The sequence below is a fragment of the Phyllostomus hastatus genome, unplaced genomic scaffold (assembly GCF_019186645.2).
Source record: "Phyllostomus hastatus isolate PE091 unplaced genomic scaffold, TTU_PhHast_1.1 phas_scaffold_39, whole genome shotgun sequence".
Classification (NCBI taxonomy): Eukaryota; Metazoa; Chordata; class Mammalia; order Chiroptera; family Phyllostomidae; genus Phyllostomus; species Phyllostomus hastatus.
Window position 1 is genome coordinate 7371886 of NW_025334028.1, and position 20123 is coordinate 7392008.

The following is a 20123-nucleotide window of genomic DNA, read 5'->3' on the forward strand; positions in this document are numbered from 1 at the left end:
AACTATGAATAGTAAAATGACAACAAATTCACAACTATCAACAACTGAACCTAAATAAAAACAAAAACAAACTAAGCAGGCAACTAGAACAGGAACAGAATCACAGAAATGGAGATCACATGGAGGGCTATCAGTGGGAGGTGGAGTGGGTAGAATGGGGGAAAAGGTACAGAGAATAAGAAGCATAAATGGTAGGCAGAAAATAGGTAGGGGGAGGTTAAAAATAGTGTAGGAAATGGAGAAGCAAAGCACTTACATATATGACCCATGGACATGAACTAAGGTGAGGGGAGAATGCTGAAGGGAAGGGGGCATACAGGGTGGAGAGGGATAAAGGGGAGAAAAAAATGGGACAACTGTAATAGCACAATCAATAAAATATATTGAAAAAAAGGAATTACACTGGCAAAAAAAGAAGGCAACTCATAGAATAAAAAAAAAGATTTCCAAGTCATATATCATGTAAGAGATTAATATCTGGAATATTTAGAAAACTCCTAAAACTCAACAATAAAAAATAAACATTCTAATTCAAAAATGGGCAAAGGACTTGAATACATAGTTCTCCAAAGAAGATATACAGATGGCCAATAATACCATGAAAAGATCATCATCATTTCTGATTATCAGAGGAATGCAAATTGAAACTACACTATAATATATATTATATTATTTGTATGTATACAGATAATACATGTTTGTATATGTACAAATAATATATTGTATTATTATAATTATAATATGTATATATTTTACAATAGACACCACCTCACAACCACTAGAATGGCTATTATAAAAAAAACAGGAAAGTGTTGGTGAGTATGCAAAGAAATTGGAACCCTTGTGCACTGTTGGTGGGTATATGAAACAGTGCAGCTTTTGTACTGTGGAAAATAATATGGCACTTGCTCAAAGAATTAAAAATAGAGTTATCATGTGATCCAGCAATTCCTCTTTTGGGTAGATAGCCAAAATGATTGAAAACAGAATCTTGAATAGATATTTGGACAGCCATACTCATAGCAGCATTATTCACAATAGCTAAAATGTAGAAGCATCCCTGAGTCCATCAAATGGATAAGCGAAATGTGGTATATACATACAAGGAAATTTTATTCCTCCTTAAAAAGGAGGGAAAATTCTGACATATGTACAACATAAATGAATCTTCAGGACATGCTAAGGGAAATAAGCCAGTCACACACACACAAAAAATCCTGTATGAGTCCACATATATGGGGTACTTATTGTAGTCAAAGCCACAGAGACAGAAAGTAGAATGATGGTTGCAGGGCCTCAGGGGGGACAAGGGAATGGGGAGAAATTGTTTAATAGGTACAGAGTTTCAATTTTACAAGATGAAAAGAGTTCTGGAGATGGATGCCGATGATGGTTGCACAACAATGTGAATGTACTTAATACCCTGAACTATACACTTAAAAATGTAAATTTTGCTATGTGTATTTTACCACAATAAAAAGATTGAAAAAAAATACTAGTAGCATATTTAGAACCTGTTGCTGCATGTTAATTTGTGGCAGAATGGAATTTATCCACTACCTCTGAAGTAGCTGTTACACAAAAGCCAGAGACAGAAGAAACAGGGTAAAGTCAAGGCTTGGGAAGAACTGCACCAGGAAGTAAGATGACCTCAGCTGTTATTCCAGTTTACAGATTTTGAGGGTTGTACTCCACAAGGAGCATCCTGCAATAACGCTTTTTCTAGGAGAAGAACCAGAAAACCACTACTGTAGAATAAATGTCTATGAAAACCTCAACATTCTGTAGACTGATTAACAGGAGACAGAGATTAGGAGAAATGCAAAGAATCACTTGTTATATTGTGATGTGCCCTGTTCCTAAGAAAGAATAGAGGCTATGTCTCTATAGAGAGAAAAAGAATGCCTCAATGCAGGAATAAGAGCAGAAATGGAAAAGAAAAAGAAAATGGAGGAGAAGAGGAAGGGAAAGGGCAGGTAACACAGGGTACTGCAGCTCAGAACATCAATCCTTGCTGCTGAGTTATCACCTGAGTTATTGCATTAGAGGTCCTTCCATTACCACCCCCCCCCCACCCCAGGGCAAAGTGGTGGTCTCATAGCAGGAGAACAACCTGCATTAGAAATAGGATGGCCCTTGGTAAAATTCATGTTACTGGATCCCATCATAAATCAGAATCTTTGGATGAAGAGGCTATTGTTTTAAGCTTTAACCACACTAATGCTCTGAAAACATTTTCAAAGTTACCAGGAAGACTTAGCTAGTACTATATAATTTATGCCACCATAACTGGCAACCCAGCTGGGCAGCGGACCATCACTCTGCTGCAGTCCTCCAAGAGGTGCTTTGTTGAGAGTAGATGGATTATAGCTCTGATCCCAAGAGACAACCTCAACAATCAGGTATCTGTGGCTGATTGTATTTTCCAAAGATGACTGTGACAATATCTCCTGTCTCTTATATTCTTCAAGCGTCTTGTCACACCCCATTAAGAGTTAATCGGTGTCCTCTCCCCCTTGAACCTGGTTAGACCTTTGCAACTGCCTCAACCAAGTGAGTTCAGCAAAGGTGATGCTATATGACTTCTGAAGCTAAATCATGAATATGTCATGCACTTCCATATGGTTCTCTTGAGATGCTTGCTTTGGACAATCAGCAATCACACTGTAAGACAGTCCAAGTAGACTGGGGCATGGCTAATGTGGAGAAGAACCCAGGTCCCTAGGCTCAAGCCCTGCCTACACCCCCAGCCAACAAGCAGCACCAACTAGCCATGTGAGTGACTCATCTTGAAAGGATATTCTCCAGCTGGGGTTGAGCCACCCCAGTTTACATTGCATGAGTGGAGACAGGTTGTCCTGCCCAAACTGTAGACTCCTGAGCAGAAGAAATTATTGTTGTTTAAGCCCCTAGGCAGCAACAGCTAAGTCTGATATGGCATCCCTGGGAGGTGGGAGGTATGGATAATCGTTCCATACCCTGGAGGGGAGAGATGAATTCTCTTCTGCTATTCTTTACTTTGTCAATTCATAAATCTTCCATATGTCTCCCTTTCCCTGCAGCCAGCCTCCTTAGAGGAGTTGCTGCTTCTTGGCCCTAGCAACTTCCTTCTAGTGTGTGGGAGCATTTAAGGAGGGTTTTTGTTTAATTGGTGGAAGTTGACTGGTATGAGGGAACCTTAGGCATTTGGAATACACAAGATAAAGTATGATATCAAGAGTGGGAGAATGAAACTAAATAAAAACTATTCTCAGCCTAAACAAAGATGTTTTTAAAAACCTCCTTATTTACCATAACTTTTATGTACAAACATGTATAAAGTATGTTGTAATTTTCTAATAAGCTCCATGGAAAACATATGTTGCTTAATAACAGAATTCTGTTGCCATCTTGTGCTCTTGGGGCTGTTGCTCCTTGGTCTGGAAAGCTGAGATGAAACCACATTGCTCTGCATTAGAAAGGTATGTGGATTGAACCCCCATGTTCATTGCTGCATTATTTACAATAGTCAAGACATGTAAAAAAAACTAAGTGTCTGTCAACAGATGAATGAATAAAGAAAATGTGTAATATATACAATGGAATATTATTCAGGCATAAAAAAGAAGGAAATCCTGCCATTTGTGGCAAACATGGATGGACCTGGAGAGCATTATGATAAGTGAAATGAGTCTGCTATAGAAAGACAAATACCATATACTCTCATTTATATGTGGAATCTAAAAAACAAACTAAAACAAAAACAAAACCACACACACACACACACACACACACACACACACACACACACACACACAAGCTCATAGAGAAATGATTGGCAGTGGCCAGAGGAAGGAGGGATGGATGACCCGGGTGAAGGTGGTCAGAAAATACAAACTTCCAGCTATAAAATAAAAAGTTCCTGGGGATATAATGTACAGTATGCAGACTATAGTTCTCCATATTGTATTGCATATTTAAAAGTTGCTGAGAGAGTAAATCTTATAAGTTTTCATCACAAGAAAAAAATTGTAACTGTGTGTGGTGATGGATGTTAACTAAGTTTGTTATGGTAATCATTTTTCAATATATACATATATCAAATAATTATGTGGTACACCTAAAACTAATACAATGTTATATTAAGTTTATCTCAATAAAAATAATAAAATACCATATTAACCTGGGGAAGGGGAGAGAAAGGTGTATGGAGCCCCTGTGACTGACTTACTGCAGGACTTACTGAGATGACTTTGGGGAGGGTAGAAATGCCTAGTGGGAATTTTAATTAGGTGGCTTGCTGTGTGACTTATGAGAGAAATCCTCTCTGCTGTTTATATAATCTATAGTAAACTCTGTGTTGCTCAACAAACACTTCCTAGAGTAGATTCACCCACTCAGGCTCTCAAAGGGAGGAAGCCACACCTCTCTGGAGTGAGGGACATCACAGGGTTAACACCTGGCTTCCCAGTGGAGGGAAAATCCAAACCAATAAAAGCATTTTACTTGACAACATTTAAAAAAACTTTCTATGGTGAACATTTTCACACATTGTAAAGGTAGAAAAGTAGAATGAAGAATCTCCATCTGCCCATCATTCAACTTTGACATTTGACAGACTTTGGTTTATTTTTAACAGAAGCATATTGTAATTTCCCATAAAACAATATTCAAGACACAAGGGTTGTTGAGGGAATTATTGTTTAATGACAATTATCTTAGAGAACAGCACTAGAAACATATTTCTTTCAAAATAAACTGGAAATTAAAATGTTTTGAAGCTATTTGAAATCATAAGATTAGTTGAGTTAGTTTCTAATATTTGAGGTGAGACAGCACTTAATAGATGTAGTATTTTATTCCAGCATTTTCTTTCACCACAATGTAAATTTTATCTGTAGGAATCAGAAAAAAAATGAGTGAAAGGATTAGGATTTGTTGTTTCCATCTCTCTTTACACCATCTTGTTCCAAATATTAACACTACTATTTCATCCCTAACCTACTGCCAAATTGCTGCATATTTAAAAATCTACATCAAACAATGACCCCTGGTTCAGAACAATCTATTAGGAAGAGTCACAACTACCAGCTGAGATTTAGATGAGTTTCCTAGGTTAGGGTCTCAATTTGCTTCCTTGCTTAGACATTGCATTCATTTATTCATCCCCAATGTTTATTAAGTGCCTACTATGAGTTGGCACTCTTGCTAAGTGGTTGAGTGAACCAATGGAATACTCTGTAAGTTTATCAGAGCTAACTTCTGTTACTGAATGACAATGAATCATCAAACATGTGATGGTAACAGTATCTAAAAGGGACAGAACCTAAAACAATCTTTTTCATTGACTGGATGACTAAACCAGTCAACTGCCACATTATAATTCCCTAAGGGCTATTTTGACATCAAATTCTGAGTCAAGTTGCTAACATATGCCTTTAGAAAAGCAATATTGCTTGGCAAAAGAGGTAATAGTCGATTCTTAGGAGGTAGAGTATAGGAGGAAAAGAGACTGATAAGAAAACTCCCCATCTTGACTTTGCTTGAAAGTGAGTTAAGCATTTGAGTCATTGAAGAAAGCCACTTGAAACGATAAGAAGGCAAATACTAGGACACTAAAATGGTACTAAAAATGCAACATACTAAAGCATGGCTCATGAAGAAGACATTATTTTCTGCTGTGCATGGCAAAAATAGCTTACAGAGGGACAGATTGTACCAAAGTCAACCAATCATACACATAAATGCACCATCCTGATCAAACATTCTCAAAAACCTCTTGGGAGATGGGACTTTTTCAGAGAATAGCCATTTCCATGTGAAAACTAAACTTTAATTATAAATTTTATGGGGATTTACAGAAAAGATTGAAAGGTAGGACTAAGCCCTTGTGCTCTTGCCTAAGAGAAACAGGAGGAAATGTGATCTGGAGAGCTTAGGTAGCTGCCCAACTCTGTCTGAGAAGACAGTTATCAAAAAGTCAGTAATTAATCTTTATAGTGGGGACCTTGGGAATTTTGCATAACTGAGTGAATTGTCCACATTTAATTTATGGACTAAAATAGTTTCCCATCACTGTGGAGAAAATTATTTTAATATAGTGGTGTCAATAAGAACGTATGACTGACTAGGTGCCTTACACAGGCACACGTAGAATGACATCCCAGTTGGTTACTGTTGGTAGTAGTGGACCTGAGATCTTGGCCTAAGGTGAACATCTGGTCATACACATGTCTCTACTACCTTAAATTATGGTGGACCTAAGGTGGGCATGGTTGATATGTGGTGTGTCCATGTGGAATAGCACATGGCCACTTCTGTTGTGGCAGACGTCTTTACAAAGGTGCAGAATTCTTTCCTATTCAACCAGGCTTAGTGTTCTCAATTCAGGCTCCAGAAAGCTGACTACCAACTGATTGGGGTAGGCTGGCAATTAAGAAATCATTTTCCCTCCATTTGTTAAGGGATATCTCATGTATCTGTGAGAGTACCAAGGAAATAAAAGATGTCTTTGAAAATTTGTTTTGATATTCACAAATCAAAGAATTTCCACAACGTACCAAGCATCTTTTAGAAAGCATTCATTGCTTTTCTTTTTTCAATATCTCGCTTGAGTTGACAAAGGGCACACTGAGGGAAACACATCAGCCACAGGAAATCATTGCAAATGGATCCCTGTTAAAAACAGACAGATAGGTCAACATTTAGCTTGTAAATATAATTACACAATTCCCTGCATTTGTATAGCTTTTCTAACCTCCTTAAAACATACATTTCATCACTTGTTTATAATGAGAATTCTGTGATATTATCACCACTTTTCTGTTGACCCAGAGAAGTTAAAGGCTTGCTAAGATCACACAGCACATTGACAGAGCTCAGTCTTTCTCTTCTCAAGCCATGGGGCTCTTTTAATCTTACACCATTTCAAATCATTGCAGGTTACAGCTATCACCCCAAGTCTTCTCTCATCTGTTTTGGAATGGTTCCCGTTATTTTATTTTTTTCCTCAAAAGTTTTATTTATTTTTAGAGAGAGGGGAAGGAAGGGAAAAACAGAGCAAGAAAAACAGCGACTGGTTGCATCTTGTACACCAGGAATCGAACCGGCAACACTTCCCTTTGTGGGATGATGCCCTAACAACTGAGCCATATAGGTTTGGGCTGGAATGGTTCCCTTTAAAGCCAGTTGTGTAATGCACTAAGTTTTCTACAGTTTGTAAGCAGTGCCGGACTGAGCCACATCATGTACCCCTCTGGCCATTTTCTTTTTTTTTTCTTTCTTTCTTTTCTTTTGTTTTAATTATTGTTCAAATACAATTTTCTATCTTTTTCTCCCATACCAGCCCACCCACCCAGCCCTCTCCATCCTCTGGCCATTTTCATTGGCATCTCTCATGTCATGTAATGAAGGAAATCCAGAGTGAGGGAGGGATATATAATTATGGGGAAAAGAAGAATGAAGAGAATGAATAATGTTTGGAAAAGCCATAGAATGGTCTACCTTGAAAAGTTTGAGGGCTTTCTCTCTAGAAATGTCTAATCTGGCTCTCAATGACCCTCTGGAAGAGATGCCCCTGAAGGAGTCCTGCTTTGTGCAGGAGGCATTGGGTGACCCAAGGGGCTCTAGTCTGAACCAGGTTCTATGATGGTGTGTCTTGATGGATTGAAATAATTTTGAGCTGCATTTTTTGATAGCACTATTTTTTAAAAGTGTTGAATAAATATAATTTCTAATTTATAGTGTGAGCAGAGAAAGAGAAAGAGTAGGTTCAGTGTGTGTATAAATATATATATCTAGTATACATATATATACTAGATATATATATATATATCTAGTATATATATTTATACATATATACTAGATTCAGTTTATAAGGGTTAAGAGCTCCTAAATGTTGAGATTATGAGTATTCTGTTTTTTATGAAAATTTTTTAATTTCTAAGTGATTTTTGATTCTCATCTAACAGAGTAAGCATGTAGGACAAAAAGCAGACAAATGAATAGTAAGTTAAAATTCTTCTAATGTTGTGACCCTCATTGGATGGAAGAATAGATATTTAGCCTGTAGACAATTCAATCTTTCAGCCTTCTCTTTTTGCCTAGTAGGTAATCCGAATTCCTTTAACCCTTCCTCAAAGGACTTGTGTTTTTCAGTCTTTAATTCATTATTTATTTTTATTCTTTTTATCTTTTAAACTTTCATTAAACCATCCTTATTGACTACATATTATATGCCACAAAGAAGAAAATATTCCCTTTTAATAGGGTCTAATTACTTTTCTAGTCTAGTATGTCCATGCCTGTCTTTTACCTCAGGTAGTTTTTAGGGGGGAGAAATCTTGCTATTATTTGCTGAGAAACCTAGAGAAATCTGTGGAATACACACCATGATTCTAAGTCTGTTTCATAATATAGATATAAAAACTAGGGGACTTCTGGCCAAGATGGAGACGTAGGTAGACACACTGTGCCTCCTTGCACAAGCAAAATAAGGACAATAACAATTTAGAAATAAAATAACAACCAGAACTGACAGAAAATTGAACTGTATGGAAGTCTGACAACCAAAAAGTTAAAATAGACACATTCATCCAGACTGGTAGGGGGTGGAATTGGGCGGCAGGGCAGAGAGGTGTGGCGGCAAAAAAAGCAGTGGCACCAGGTGCCCAAGGCAGCAGCTGACAAACCTCGGGTGCGCAAGTCAGCAGCAGGTGGGCCCTGGGTGCTCAGGCGGCGGCTAGCAGACCCCCGGCTTGGGGTGGCAATGGGCAGACCCAGCACAGCGGCGATTGTGAAGCAGCACATGACGTGCAAGGTGGCTGGCTGGCTGCCTGATCCAGTGGTCCCACATTCACATGCAGATAAACCAGGCGAAACTGGGGAGTGAGATCGTGCAACCCAGGGTCCCAGCATGGGGGAAATAAAGTCGCAAAACACTGATTGAAAACACCTGTGGGAGTTGAGGTGCCAGGAGAGACTCCCAGCTTCACAGGAGAGTTCGTTGGAGAGACCTACAGGGTAGAACGTACCCTAGCCAACCCAAATGGGAATCAGTACCAGAAGGGCCCAATTTCCTTATGGGTAGTGGGGGAAATGACTGAAAGCCAGCCCTGAGCCAAGCAAATGCCATTGTTCCCTCTCAGACCCTGTCCCCACATACAGCATCACAACCCAACAACTGGGTTGCCCTGCCCTGGTGAACACCTAAGGCTCCGCCCCTCACTATGTAATAGGCGCAACAAGACAAAAACAAAATGGCCCAAGTGGAAGAACAGATCAAAGCTCCAGAGCAAATACAAATAAGCAACCAAGAAATAGCCAACCTAGGAGATGCACTGTTCAAAGCACTGGTAATCAGGATGCTCACAGAATTGGTTGAATTTCATCACAAATTAGATGGAAAAATGAAGGCTACACTAAGTGAAATAAAGGAAAATGCACAGGGAATCAATACTGATGGGAAGAAAACTGAGACTCAAATCAACAGAGTGGACAAGAAGGAAGAAAGAAACATCCAATCAGAAAAGAATGAAAAAACAAGAATTCAAAAAAATGAGGAGAGGATTAGGAACCTCCAGGACATCTTTAAACATTCCAACATCCAAATTATAGGGGTACCAGAAGGGGAAGAGGAAGAGCAACAGGTGAAAAAGTTATTGAACAAATAATAAAGGAGAACTTCCCAAATCTAGCAAAGGAAATAGACTTCCAGGAAGTCCAGGAAGCTCAGAGAGTCCCAAAGAAGTTGGATCCAAGAAAGCATGCACCAACGCACAACATAATTACATTAGCCAAGATTAAAATGAAGGAGAGAATCTTAGAATCAGCGAGAGAAAACGAGGCAGTTGCCTATAAAGGAGTTCCCATCAGACTGTCAGCTGATTTCTCAAAAGAGACCTTGCAGGCAAGAAGGGGCTGGAAAGAAGCATTCCAAGTCATGAAAGGCAAGGACCTACATCCAAGATTGCTCTGTCCAGCAAAGCTTTCATTTAGAATGGAAGGGCAGATAAAGTGCTTCTCAGATAAGGTCAAGTTAAAGGAGTTCATCATCACCACACCCTTATTATATGAAATGTTAAAGGGATTTATCTAAGAAAAAGAAGATAAAAGACACATATAGTAAAATGACAGCAAACTCACAATTATTAACAACCACACCTAAAACAAAAACAAAAGCAAACTAAGCAAACAACTAGAACAGGAACAGAGACACAGAAATGGAGATCACATGGAGGGTTATCAACAGGGGAGTGGGAGGGGGAGAGAGTGGGAAAAGGTACAGAGAATAAGTAGCATAGATGGTAGGTAGAAAATAGACAGGGGGAGGGTAAGAATAGTATGGGAAATGTAGAAGCCAAAGAACTTATGACACATGGAGATGAACTAAAGGAGGGGAATGTGGCTGGGAGAGGGTGTGCAGGGTGGAGTGGAGTGAAAGGGGGAGAATGGGATAACTGTAATAGCATATTCAATAAAATATATTTTATAAAAAGAAACTAGGGAGAACAAAAAAGTTTTTTTTTCAAAGAGAAAGCAAATGAACTGTAAGTTTGTATCATGCTGAAGTTAATAAGGGATACAAATACCTTGACCAGAATACAAATGCCATTCCAGGGAAATGGGTGCAAGAAATAAAGATTCTGCACTCACCACTCTGTTTGGTTACACTGGACTAGTACTTCACTGGTTAAAAAAGAAGTCTTGTTATGAGTACTATTTTCAGAATCATTGACTGAGCTGAAAATGAAAGTCATGTGGCACATGATTGACCGCACATCTACTCAGGATAGCAGGATGATAAAGTGGGAAAAAACAGATGTTTGGAGTTAGTCAGAATAAACTGAGCCCAACTTCCAACATTTCTGTGCTCTGTGACCATAAGTCTGTCTCATGTCTGGTTTCCATATCTATAAAGTAGAGATGACAATTCTTGCACCACAAAGAGTTTGTAAGTAGTAAATGAGCAAATATATGTCAAAATCCTATCCTAGTACACGGTAATCAGCAGTTGTTTCTTTTCTTTCTCCTTCTCTCCTGCAGAGGCTGTGCTGCTGCCTGCCTAGCAGATGCTCTCTTGGCTGTGCCAATGCAGGGAGGGGCAGATCAGTCAGAGCCTGCAATGTAGCAACCCCGCGAAAGTTTGCATAGATGTAAAAGGGAAACAAAGTGGAAACCTTGCATTACACAAATTAGTCCTGGGAATTACTTATCATTTTCGAGCTCTGTTAAAAGAGGAAGAACAGAGACACACTGTCTATAAATATACTTATTTAATGTTTGCCAAGGGAATGTACTATATCATAGAATTCTAGACTTAGAAAGTGACCTTAGAATCATCTTCCACAACTTCCTCATGACAGATGAGAAAACCAATGCTGCCAAATAATTTACTAGATAGTCAAAAAATTAGCTATTTACTGAGCTGCTTTCAGAACCTTTATCTCCAGCACACAGCTAAGTGCCCCTTCTCCTATACCATTTTGGCATCAGGGACCACTTTGGGAACTCACCTCAAATCCCAATACCTAACTACATATACATGACAGTTTGCCTATAGTTTCAGGAAGTTCATGGTTTAGCCACAAAGTGAAGAGCTCCTGTGTGTTATGCTGCCTTATAAGCAGCACACTCAAGAGCCGCAGGGAGTGCTGAGAAAGCCAGGTGCTGAGCAAGCACATGGAACAAATGAAGCCAGGGTCCTGAACACATCCCTGTTCTGAGAAAACAGCTGACTCATTCTCTGAGATCATAACAAAAATAGTAGCAGTTATTTATTGAGCACTTATTACTTGACAGGCTCTCTGCTAAGCCTTTTCCATGCATTATCTTCTTAATTTTTTGTTTAAATATTTTACTGTTTATGCTATTACAGTTGTTCCAATTTTCCCCCTTTGACCCCCTCCACCCACCCTGCTCCCCATTCACACAGTCAATCCCCACACTGTTGTCCATGTCCATGGGTCATTTATAGATGTTCTTTGACTAATCCTTTCACCTTCTTTCAGCTAGTCCCTACCTCTTCCCTCTCTTAGAGCTGTCAGTCTGTTCCATGTTTCCATGCTTCTGGTTCTATTTTGCTGATTATTTTATTTTATTTTTATTAGATTCTACTTATAAGTAAGATCACAAGGTATTTGTCTTTCACTGACTGGCTTATTTCTTTTTTTCTTGTTTATTAAAAAACATTTATTTATTGGGTGCTTACTATATGTTGAGCACTATTCTAGGTATAGGATTGATGCTGTTAAGGAACTTACATTTTAATGAAAGAGAATAGACAATAAACAGATAAATAAAATGATTTCTGGTAGTGATAAGTATACTGTGAAGAAAATCAGATGATAACATAGAGTTGTGTGAGTAGAGGGAGAGTGGTTCTTTATATAGTGATGATGAGATGCCCCTTTCAGAAAGAATAGTTTGGAACCAAGATCTGAAGACATGAAGGTGCTGTCCTTAGGAAAGATGAGTAGGGACCAGAAAGTACAGAGACCCTAATGCAAGCAGGAGCAGGAGGTTGGTATGTTGCAACAAAATGAATGAGAGAGTAAGCTAGGGCTAAATGGCGAACCCACGCTTTTATGCACATTATACATGAGATTATTATACCAATGGTGAGTAATCATTACATCCATGTATAATCCGCATACTTAATTTTCCCTCAAAAATTTAGGCAGAAAACTGAGCATTATCTATAGCAAAATAAGGTAAGTTTTCAGGAACAAGAGCCCATCATGTCACGTGTTTGTTTAAAACATTTCAATGACTTCCCAGTTCAGAGTAAAAGTTGAAACTCTTATAGTCTGCAAGTCCCTTGCTAATACTCTGACATCATCTTCTTCTATTCCACACCCCCACACACTCTCTTTCTGCCCCCCCCATCCCCATTGTTTCTAGAACATTCCAGGTAAGTTCTACTTTGAGGCCTTGGGTCAAGCTCTTTCTTCTGCCTGGGCCTTTCCCAGATGAGTCATCCTGTCATCCTTTTAGGTCTTTACTTTCTGACTGAGGTCTTTCCTGATAACCCTATTTAAAATGAGAAACTTCAACATTCCATTCCCTTGCTTTATTTTTCTCTCTAGCACTTATCACCATTCTATGTATTGTACTTTTTCTCAGGTACATTGTAACTATCTTCTTCCATTAGAGCATAAGCTCTACCATTGGCAACCATTCTATTGAAATAACTGATTCAGGCAAGAATCTTCAATGGATGATAGAACTAGAGGGTGAAGAGGATACTGACATTTCCCTACAAGGTCTTTACCCATTATAAAGGGGAAAATAGCAGCTTTATACTGGACAGTCCTGGCAGACACTATCTCAACCAAGTAATCAAAGTTAACAACACCCCTAATGTGATGAATTGATGCCATGTGTTTTCTGATATGATGTATGGCAAACACAGCATAGCTTCTATGGAGTTTCTTCTAACAATGTACAACCTAAGTCTAATCATGAGGAAACATTTAACAAACCAAGCTGGGGGATAGTCTAAAATGTAACTGATCCATGTTCCTTTAAAAGAAAAGAAAGACTAAGAAACTGTTTCTCATTGTAGGAGATGACCAAGGTGTGGCAACTGAACACAATGTGTAATCCCAGATTGATTTTCTTTTCATCTAAAGAATGATCTTGGGATAATTGGTAAAGTTTAAATAAGATCTGTAGGTTAGCTTATAATATTATATCCATGTTAAAGTCCTGCTTTTGATAATTGTTTCATGGTTATATAAGAAAATATCTGTGTATATAAAAAATTTATTTTTAGAGAGAGGAGAAAGGAGGGAGAAAGAGGGAGAGAAACATCAATGCATGTTTGTCTTTCACACACCCCGCACCAGGGAACCTGGCTTGAAGCCCAGGCATATACCCTGACTGGGAATTGAACCAGCAACCCTTTGGTTCACAGGGTGGTGCTCAATCCACTGAACCATACCAGCCAGGGTAACAATGTCCTTGTTTTTAAGAAATACACGAAAATAGCTGTGACTGGGTTGCTCAGTTGATTAGAGTGTTGTCCTGATACACCAAGGTTGCAGGTTCAATTCCTGGTCAGGGAACATACAAGAATGAACCAATGAATGCAGTAAATAAAGGGAACAACAAATCAATGTTTCTCTGTCTCACTCTCTTTCTTCATTTCTCTCTAAAAATCAATAAATAGAACCAAAGTGTCCCAGGTTCGATTCCCAGCTAGGGTACATTCCTGGGTTGCAGGCCATAACCCCCAGCAACCACACATTGATGTTTCTCTCTCTCTCTCTCTTTCTCTCCCCCTCCCTTCCTTCCCTAAAAATAAATAAATAAATAAATAAATAAATAAATAAATAAAATCTTTTAAAAAATCAATAAGTAAAATAAAGAAATACTGTGAAATAGAGGTAACAGTGCATCAAGTTTGTTATCCACCCTCAAATAATTCAGAAAAAATAGAAAAATAAAACGTGTGGCCAATTTTTAATATTTGGGAAACATCAAATATACCCAGGCAAAGGGTGTTCAGGAAGTCTTTGTACCATTTTTGCAACTTTTCATTAAATCTGAAATTATGTTAAAAAACCTTAAAAACAAAAAATGTGCGGTCCATGAAGACAGGGATTTTGATTTCCTTTATTCACTGATGTGTCTCTAGCATCTGCAATAGTAACTGGCATATTATATGTACTCGATAAATTCCTGTTGAATAAATGAACGCCAGCTTATGATTTAACAAGGTTCTATGTGCTTAATGTTGCTTTTAAATAAATGAACACTAACTAATGACTTACCAATGAGGCAAATGTGTCAGCTCTGAGAGGATCCACCACACACTCATTTTTACTCAAGGCTTTATGAAAAACTGTCACCCACCCTGCAGACATGCAGGGTCCTGTCTGAGTAAAGCCAGGAGAGACTAAGGGTCTTGTGTTGGCCTCTGTCCCTCACCTACTCTCCCCTAGCAACTTTTTCAGAGACACATCTATTGGGTCAATAAAAGATTTTATTACTAACATATTCCAAGGTATACATAACTGCACTGCTTCTGTAAATCACTTCAAAATTTAGGATGGTAGTGCAGAAAAGACTGGGTTAAGGTATGAAGGTGAGGAGGAGCAATCATGGAAATCCGTCAGACTGAAGGGAAGCCCTTGGGTATCTGGGCTACCACCTCGAAGTGGACCCTTGGGTGACTCACCGGGATGCCGTATTTGGTTCGATACTTGGTCCTCATGGCGACACTTGCCCCACACAGGCAGCATTCATCCATGTCAGAGGCAATCTGACACGACAGGCACAGAGGGAAGAAAGTCCCACAGAGGCCTGAGTGAGGGTGAGACCACACAGGGGAATTAGCGAAAGTCATCACAGTTTCCACTAAACCTCAAGTAGATGGTAGCTCGGGAAATGGCCTTAATAAACCCTCTGAGATAACCATGTGGTCATCTGGGTCTTTATGTCTTGCTTCTGGACCTGAGTGTCTGAGAGTTGGAAAAAATTTGCATGTCATCATATCAGGTCAGAGTTAATTGTAAAAGTTTCTGCCCTGCCAATCTGAGCATGTAAGAATTACCTTTCTTTCCTGCCCTTGTTTACATTTGGGTCATGCTTGCATTGGAAGTTTGTGGCATCAGACATCTGAAAAGCCCTCTGAAAACCATGGGAAGGTGTTGAATGTCAGAAATGGGCGAGTGGAGAGATTATTAGTGCCCAAATGAGAAAAGCAATAGGGAATAGATTCTATATGGTTGTACAGGCAAAGTGTAGAGCCCTATTGGCACTGTGAGGGTAGAGACAAACAGAAGTAAAGGGATATTGGCACCAAAAGCATAAAAATCTACCTGGAATTTCACTTTAAAGAATCTCTGTGAGACAAAAAAAGGGGAGCCTAAGAAAATAACAACAAACAGGAAACTTCTCTAACATTCTCCGAGTAAAAGTCTATTTTGGAAAGCTCTGGGGTGGAGTATTGGTACTGCTGTACCCTAGATAAGAAAGTCTCTGTTTTTTTTTAAATTTATTGTTTTAAGCAAAAGGCTATCTCCAGTGATCTTGGGACTTCCAACACATATATAAAAGTAAGAAAAACAAAAACAGGAGGCTGTTTCTCAAAGATACTGGAAAGATGTTCCACACAGAGTATCTGCAACTCATATGGCAATAGACTCTGAAATAAGGAAATTTTTCTCACACAAAAGTGTGTTTGGTAGTGTAAAAGAATTAGAAGTCAGTAAAATAAAAAACCCATAGTGCTTCCTGAAATGGAACAGCCACAAGAGTATCGCTGAAGCCAGAAAATACAGAGTCAGCACTGTAGGAAAAGAAAGACATAAACAATTAACTGGAGAAACATGTCAAGAACATGGTGATACTAAAGAGGTGAAAAATTTAAAAAGAGGTGATTGATTGGTATAAACAAGGATCACAAACTCAAGGCCAAGCAGGGAAAATAAATGAATGAAATAGGTTGGAAAAAGCCCCAAATGATGGCTGGTGGACATAAGCTTGGCAAACTACATCGTGAATATCCTTTTTAATGGGGTTGGCTAACACTCAGTAGCAGCTCACCTCTGCCATGTGAGAATGACTCATCTTCCCTGATTTTCCAAATTTTTTCAAAAGAAGCTGGAAATCTAGATTGGAAAGCTAGATGTTTGTGTAAAATCTGATTTTTTTAAATGTTTTCTACTATATTAAAATTAGTACATCAAGAAGGCTCATTATGTATAGGACAAACAAAACACATCATCCAGTGACTCAGTCCACCATGGGCTTCCAGCTTGTAACTTTTGAGTTAGAGTAAAACATGGAACTCAGTTACAGGATAAACAATTTTTATTATGTTAGTAATCTGCGTTATCACCCATAGTCAAGGAGAAAGGAATTACTACGTGCACTTACAAATCCCTATGTCATTACAGCAGTCACATTCGCCAGTTTGCCAGTCACTAGCCATCGTACCCCCTGCACCATATCTTGGCTGTGAAACAACTGGATTCATTTTTAAGGATAACTTCAAAAGGGCACACTGCCTGTAAAAACAAAACCAAAAAAGCATTAAACACCTAACTGTATTGGTTGAATATAATGTAGATACCAGTTGAGAAGGCATTTCACCACACCTCTCCTGATTAAGGGTGCTCATATCCAACTAACTTAGCTTTACCTTTTCAGGCTGTTGTGGAAATCTGGAAATTAAAACCAAAAAGGAAAGAGAATGAAAGTTCTTTTCTTAGGTTTTCTGTTGTTCTTCCCCCTTTTGTTCATTAACAAGATGATACATATATTTTTTCTATTTTCAAAGCAACCATCCTAAATAATGTCTATTTTGCATTTGAAGCATTTCTATTTAATAGCAATTATAATCAATTTTTACAAAGTTATTCCACAGGCATTATCTCACTTGTTCCTTAAGAGAACTCTGCAATAGAGTTCTTTCCTTTTCGATAAAATTGTTGTTAAACAGATGCTTCTAACTAATGTCAGCATTCATTGTGTAATTGTTAGTGATGTCTTGATAGCTAAAGTTTACAGAAGACCTAAGATTTAAGATTACTTAAAAAAAATATAACATTCAATTTCCTTTTGTGAAGGTGTCAGGTCAGAATACAAAAAAAGAGCCTTCCGGGTCCCGCAGAAAAACCCACTGGTTGCAAAACCACCAGAAAATAGTGTCTCTCAAACAAAGTGACACCTAGAATTTTTATATTTTATCCAGTAATCAGGTGAAGTCTCATGAGCTTCTACACAGTCAGTAATCTCAAGAGAGAAAATGTGCTTGGTTTCCCAATTGCCAATGTTAAAACTTTCTTCTTTACTATTTTCAATCTGACTATCATGGCGGTGCTCTGTAGTTTTGGTCCTTGGTCCCTGCTCACTTTCAACACTTCCCTTGACCAGTTCAGTTGTCAACTCCCTCACCCCACATAATCACTGAACTTTGCTACCTTCAGTCTTCCTCCACCATCTTGCCAGGGACGGCCCCGGTCAGAGATTTTATCAACACACTTCTTCCCTATTCCGGCTATGCACTAGGTTCATCTTTAGTGCTTGGTAAAAAAGACAGACTCTTGCTTCTGATTGAGTAGCCTGGGGTGGACCCTGGCTGTATAAAATTTTTAAGAGGCAATTCTAATATAGCCAGCTCTGGTGGCTATGTTTATGTGTCATTTCAGTTTCTCAGTCCTTCCTAATTCATCTTCTTAGTTTTTCCCTTGCCCTGGTCCTCTTCTGGATTGATGTCTTCTCTGAGATTTGTGGCTGTTATCAGTATATTTCAACCAACAGCTGAGTTGGCACAAAGAGGGGTGAAAGTTCTTGAATAATAAAAGTCAAAGCACTTTGAACTGCCCAGGATAGGTTATCAAGAACTGTTATCAAGAATTTGCTTTATGACACCAAGGGGAACCCAGCCAGCTTGAGAAAGCTATATAATTATGTTCAGATCACACCAGGAATCTTGTTTGAAACTGCAAGGCATTGGTAAATATTTAACTAGACTTTGGTCTTTCTCCTCTCTGTTTAATTGGAAGGGTAACAATGTTTTTGTTGATAATGCAGGAAGAGATATGGCTATGTGGAGGAGCAGAGATAATTAACCAACAGGAAAAAGTAGTAAAGGGCTGACCAGGGAATCCTACAACAGTGCTTGGCATGGAGTGTACATGCAATAGAATATTGTGGAGAGAATGAATTAGCAGGGAGGTGCTGGTTACAAGTTGTGAAAATGGATAGTACTGCCTTGCCTAATCAAGTGAATTTAAACTTATGTAGAATAAGGCACAAACTTTGAACTTTTTGTATAGGAGTATTTTGGAATTCTGGTTGTAATGGGGTCTTATTTAAAAATTCTACATAACAGGTATTTTCTACTGGTTTCTGTCCATAGACATTTTGTCTCAGAAAAACCACTGTCATATCGCTAACATGTATTGTATGACTTATACAAATACAATAGAAAACTTGATTATAATTACAAATGTTCCTTTTATTTTTCAAACTTTAGTGTGGGTTAGAATCACCTGAGAATGTTGTTAGGAGTTTAACATTCCTAGAACTTTGGATTTAATAGGCTTAGAAAGGAATTGAGAAATCTGCATGTTTAATAAGCACCCAAATGCTTCTTTTTCTTTTTTTTTTAAAATTTTTATTTATTTACTTTTATAGAGAGGGGACAGGAGGGAGAAAGAGAGGAAGAGAAAAATCAATGTGTGGTTGCCTCTCATGCGCCCCCAGCCAGGGACCTGGTCCACAACCAAGGCATGTGCCCTGACTGGGAATCAAACCAGCGACCCTTTGGTTCACAGGAACACACTCAATCCACTGAGCTACACCAGCCAGGGCAATAAGCACCCAAGTGCTTCTTAAGGGAGAGGGGTTACAAAAAGTGGGAGTGGTAAAGGAGACCATAACAGCTGTATTGCCTAATCTGACTGCTTTTAAATCTAAAATGTGTTTTTTTCAACTCTTGTCTGATACTGATTCCTCTGAGAACTAAATCAAAAGAGGAGAAAAAAAGAAAAGCATAACTCTATTCAAAATATGTACAGTCAATGAGCCTGGCTTCATTTTGGTATTGGGCATAGTTATAAAGCAAGAGGGGGTGTAACAGAAATATGAATGAAGAGAAGAAACTGAGAGCCCATTAGGTGGGAATTTCCAGTAGTATAATAAAAGAACTAAAACTTCAGAGACACTGCAGAACCCCGGAAGGACAGGTATAACCCAAAGGGGAAGTGGTAGTATTTGATTTCAATCAAAACAAGTCTGTACTGAGAATCTCTGTGGCCACCAGGGAGGTGTGAGGGAAGCTTCTGGTCCAAGGTCCTGAGCTGGAGAAGTTCGAGCATATGCTCTGTGAACAAGTTTTTTTTTTTTAATTTTATTTTAATTTTTGCTTTTGTTGCTGTTGTTTTTTGTTTTCCAAACTAGCAGAACTATCAATAGAATTGTTATTCAGTTCTGGAGATGTTGGACATCTAATTGAAGGTCATGGGATTCTTGTTTTGGCACAGAAAGCAGGTATGGAAATAGTGTTAGGAAATGCCTAGGGGGAAGAAAGCCTGGGAATGCATGAACAATAGAGACATAAGTTTTTTGGAGCAGGAGGTATGGTTTAAGTGTAGGGATGGCACTGTGTAGCCAGGTGCACATCAGCAGCT

The 20123-nt window shown here is 38.6% G+C and overlaps 1 protein-coding gene across 1 annotated transcript in view; it reads right to left on the bottom strand.

The window, feature by feature from the left end:
* Positions 1-4663: 4663 nt before the first annotated feature.
* Positions 4664-20123, bottom strand: part of PLAC8 (placenta associated 8) — a 31642-nt gene continuing 16182 nt past the window's right edge. Inside the window, exons 2-5 of the mRNA XM_045820215.1 lie at positions 16864-16994; positions 15161-15285; positions 6540-6654; positions 4664-4874 (exon numbers count right to left, since the gene is read on the bottom strand). Of these exons, the coding sequence (XP_045676171.1) occupies positions 6550-6654; positions 15161-15285; positions 16864-16963 (330 nt within the window). The 5' untranslated portion in view covers positions 16964-16994 and the 3' untranslated portion in view covers positions 4664-4874; positions 6540-6549. The remainder of the gene's footprint in view (positions 4875-6539; positions 6655-15160; positions 15286-16863; positions 16995-20123) is intronic.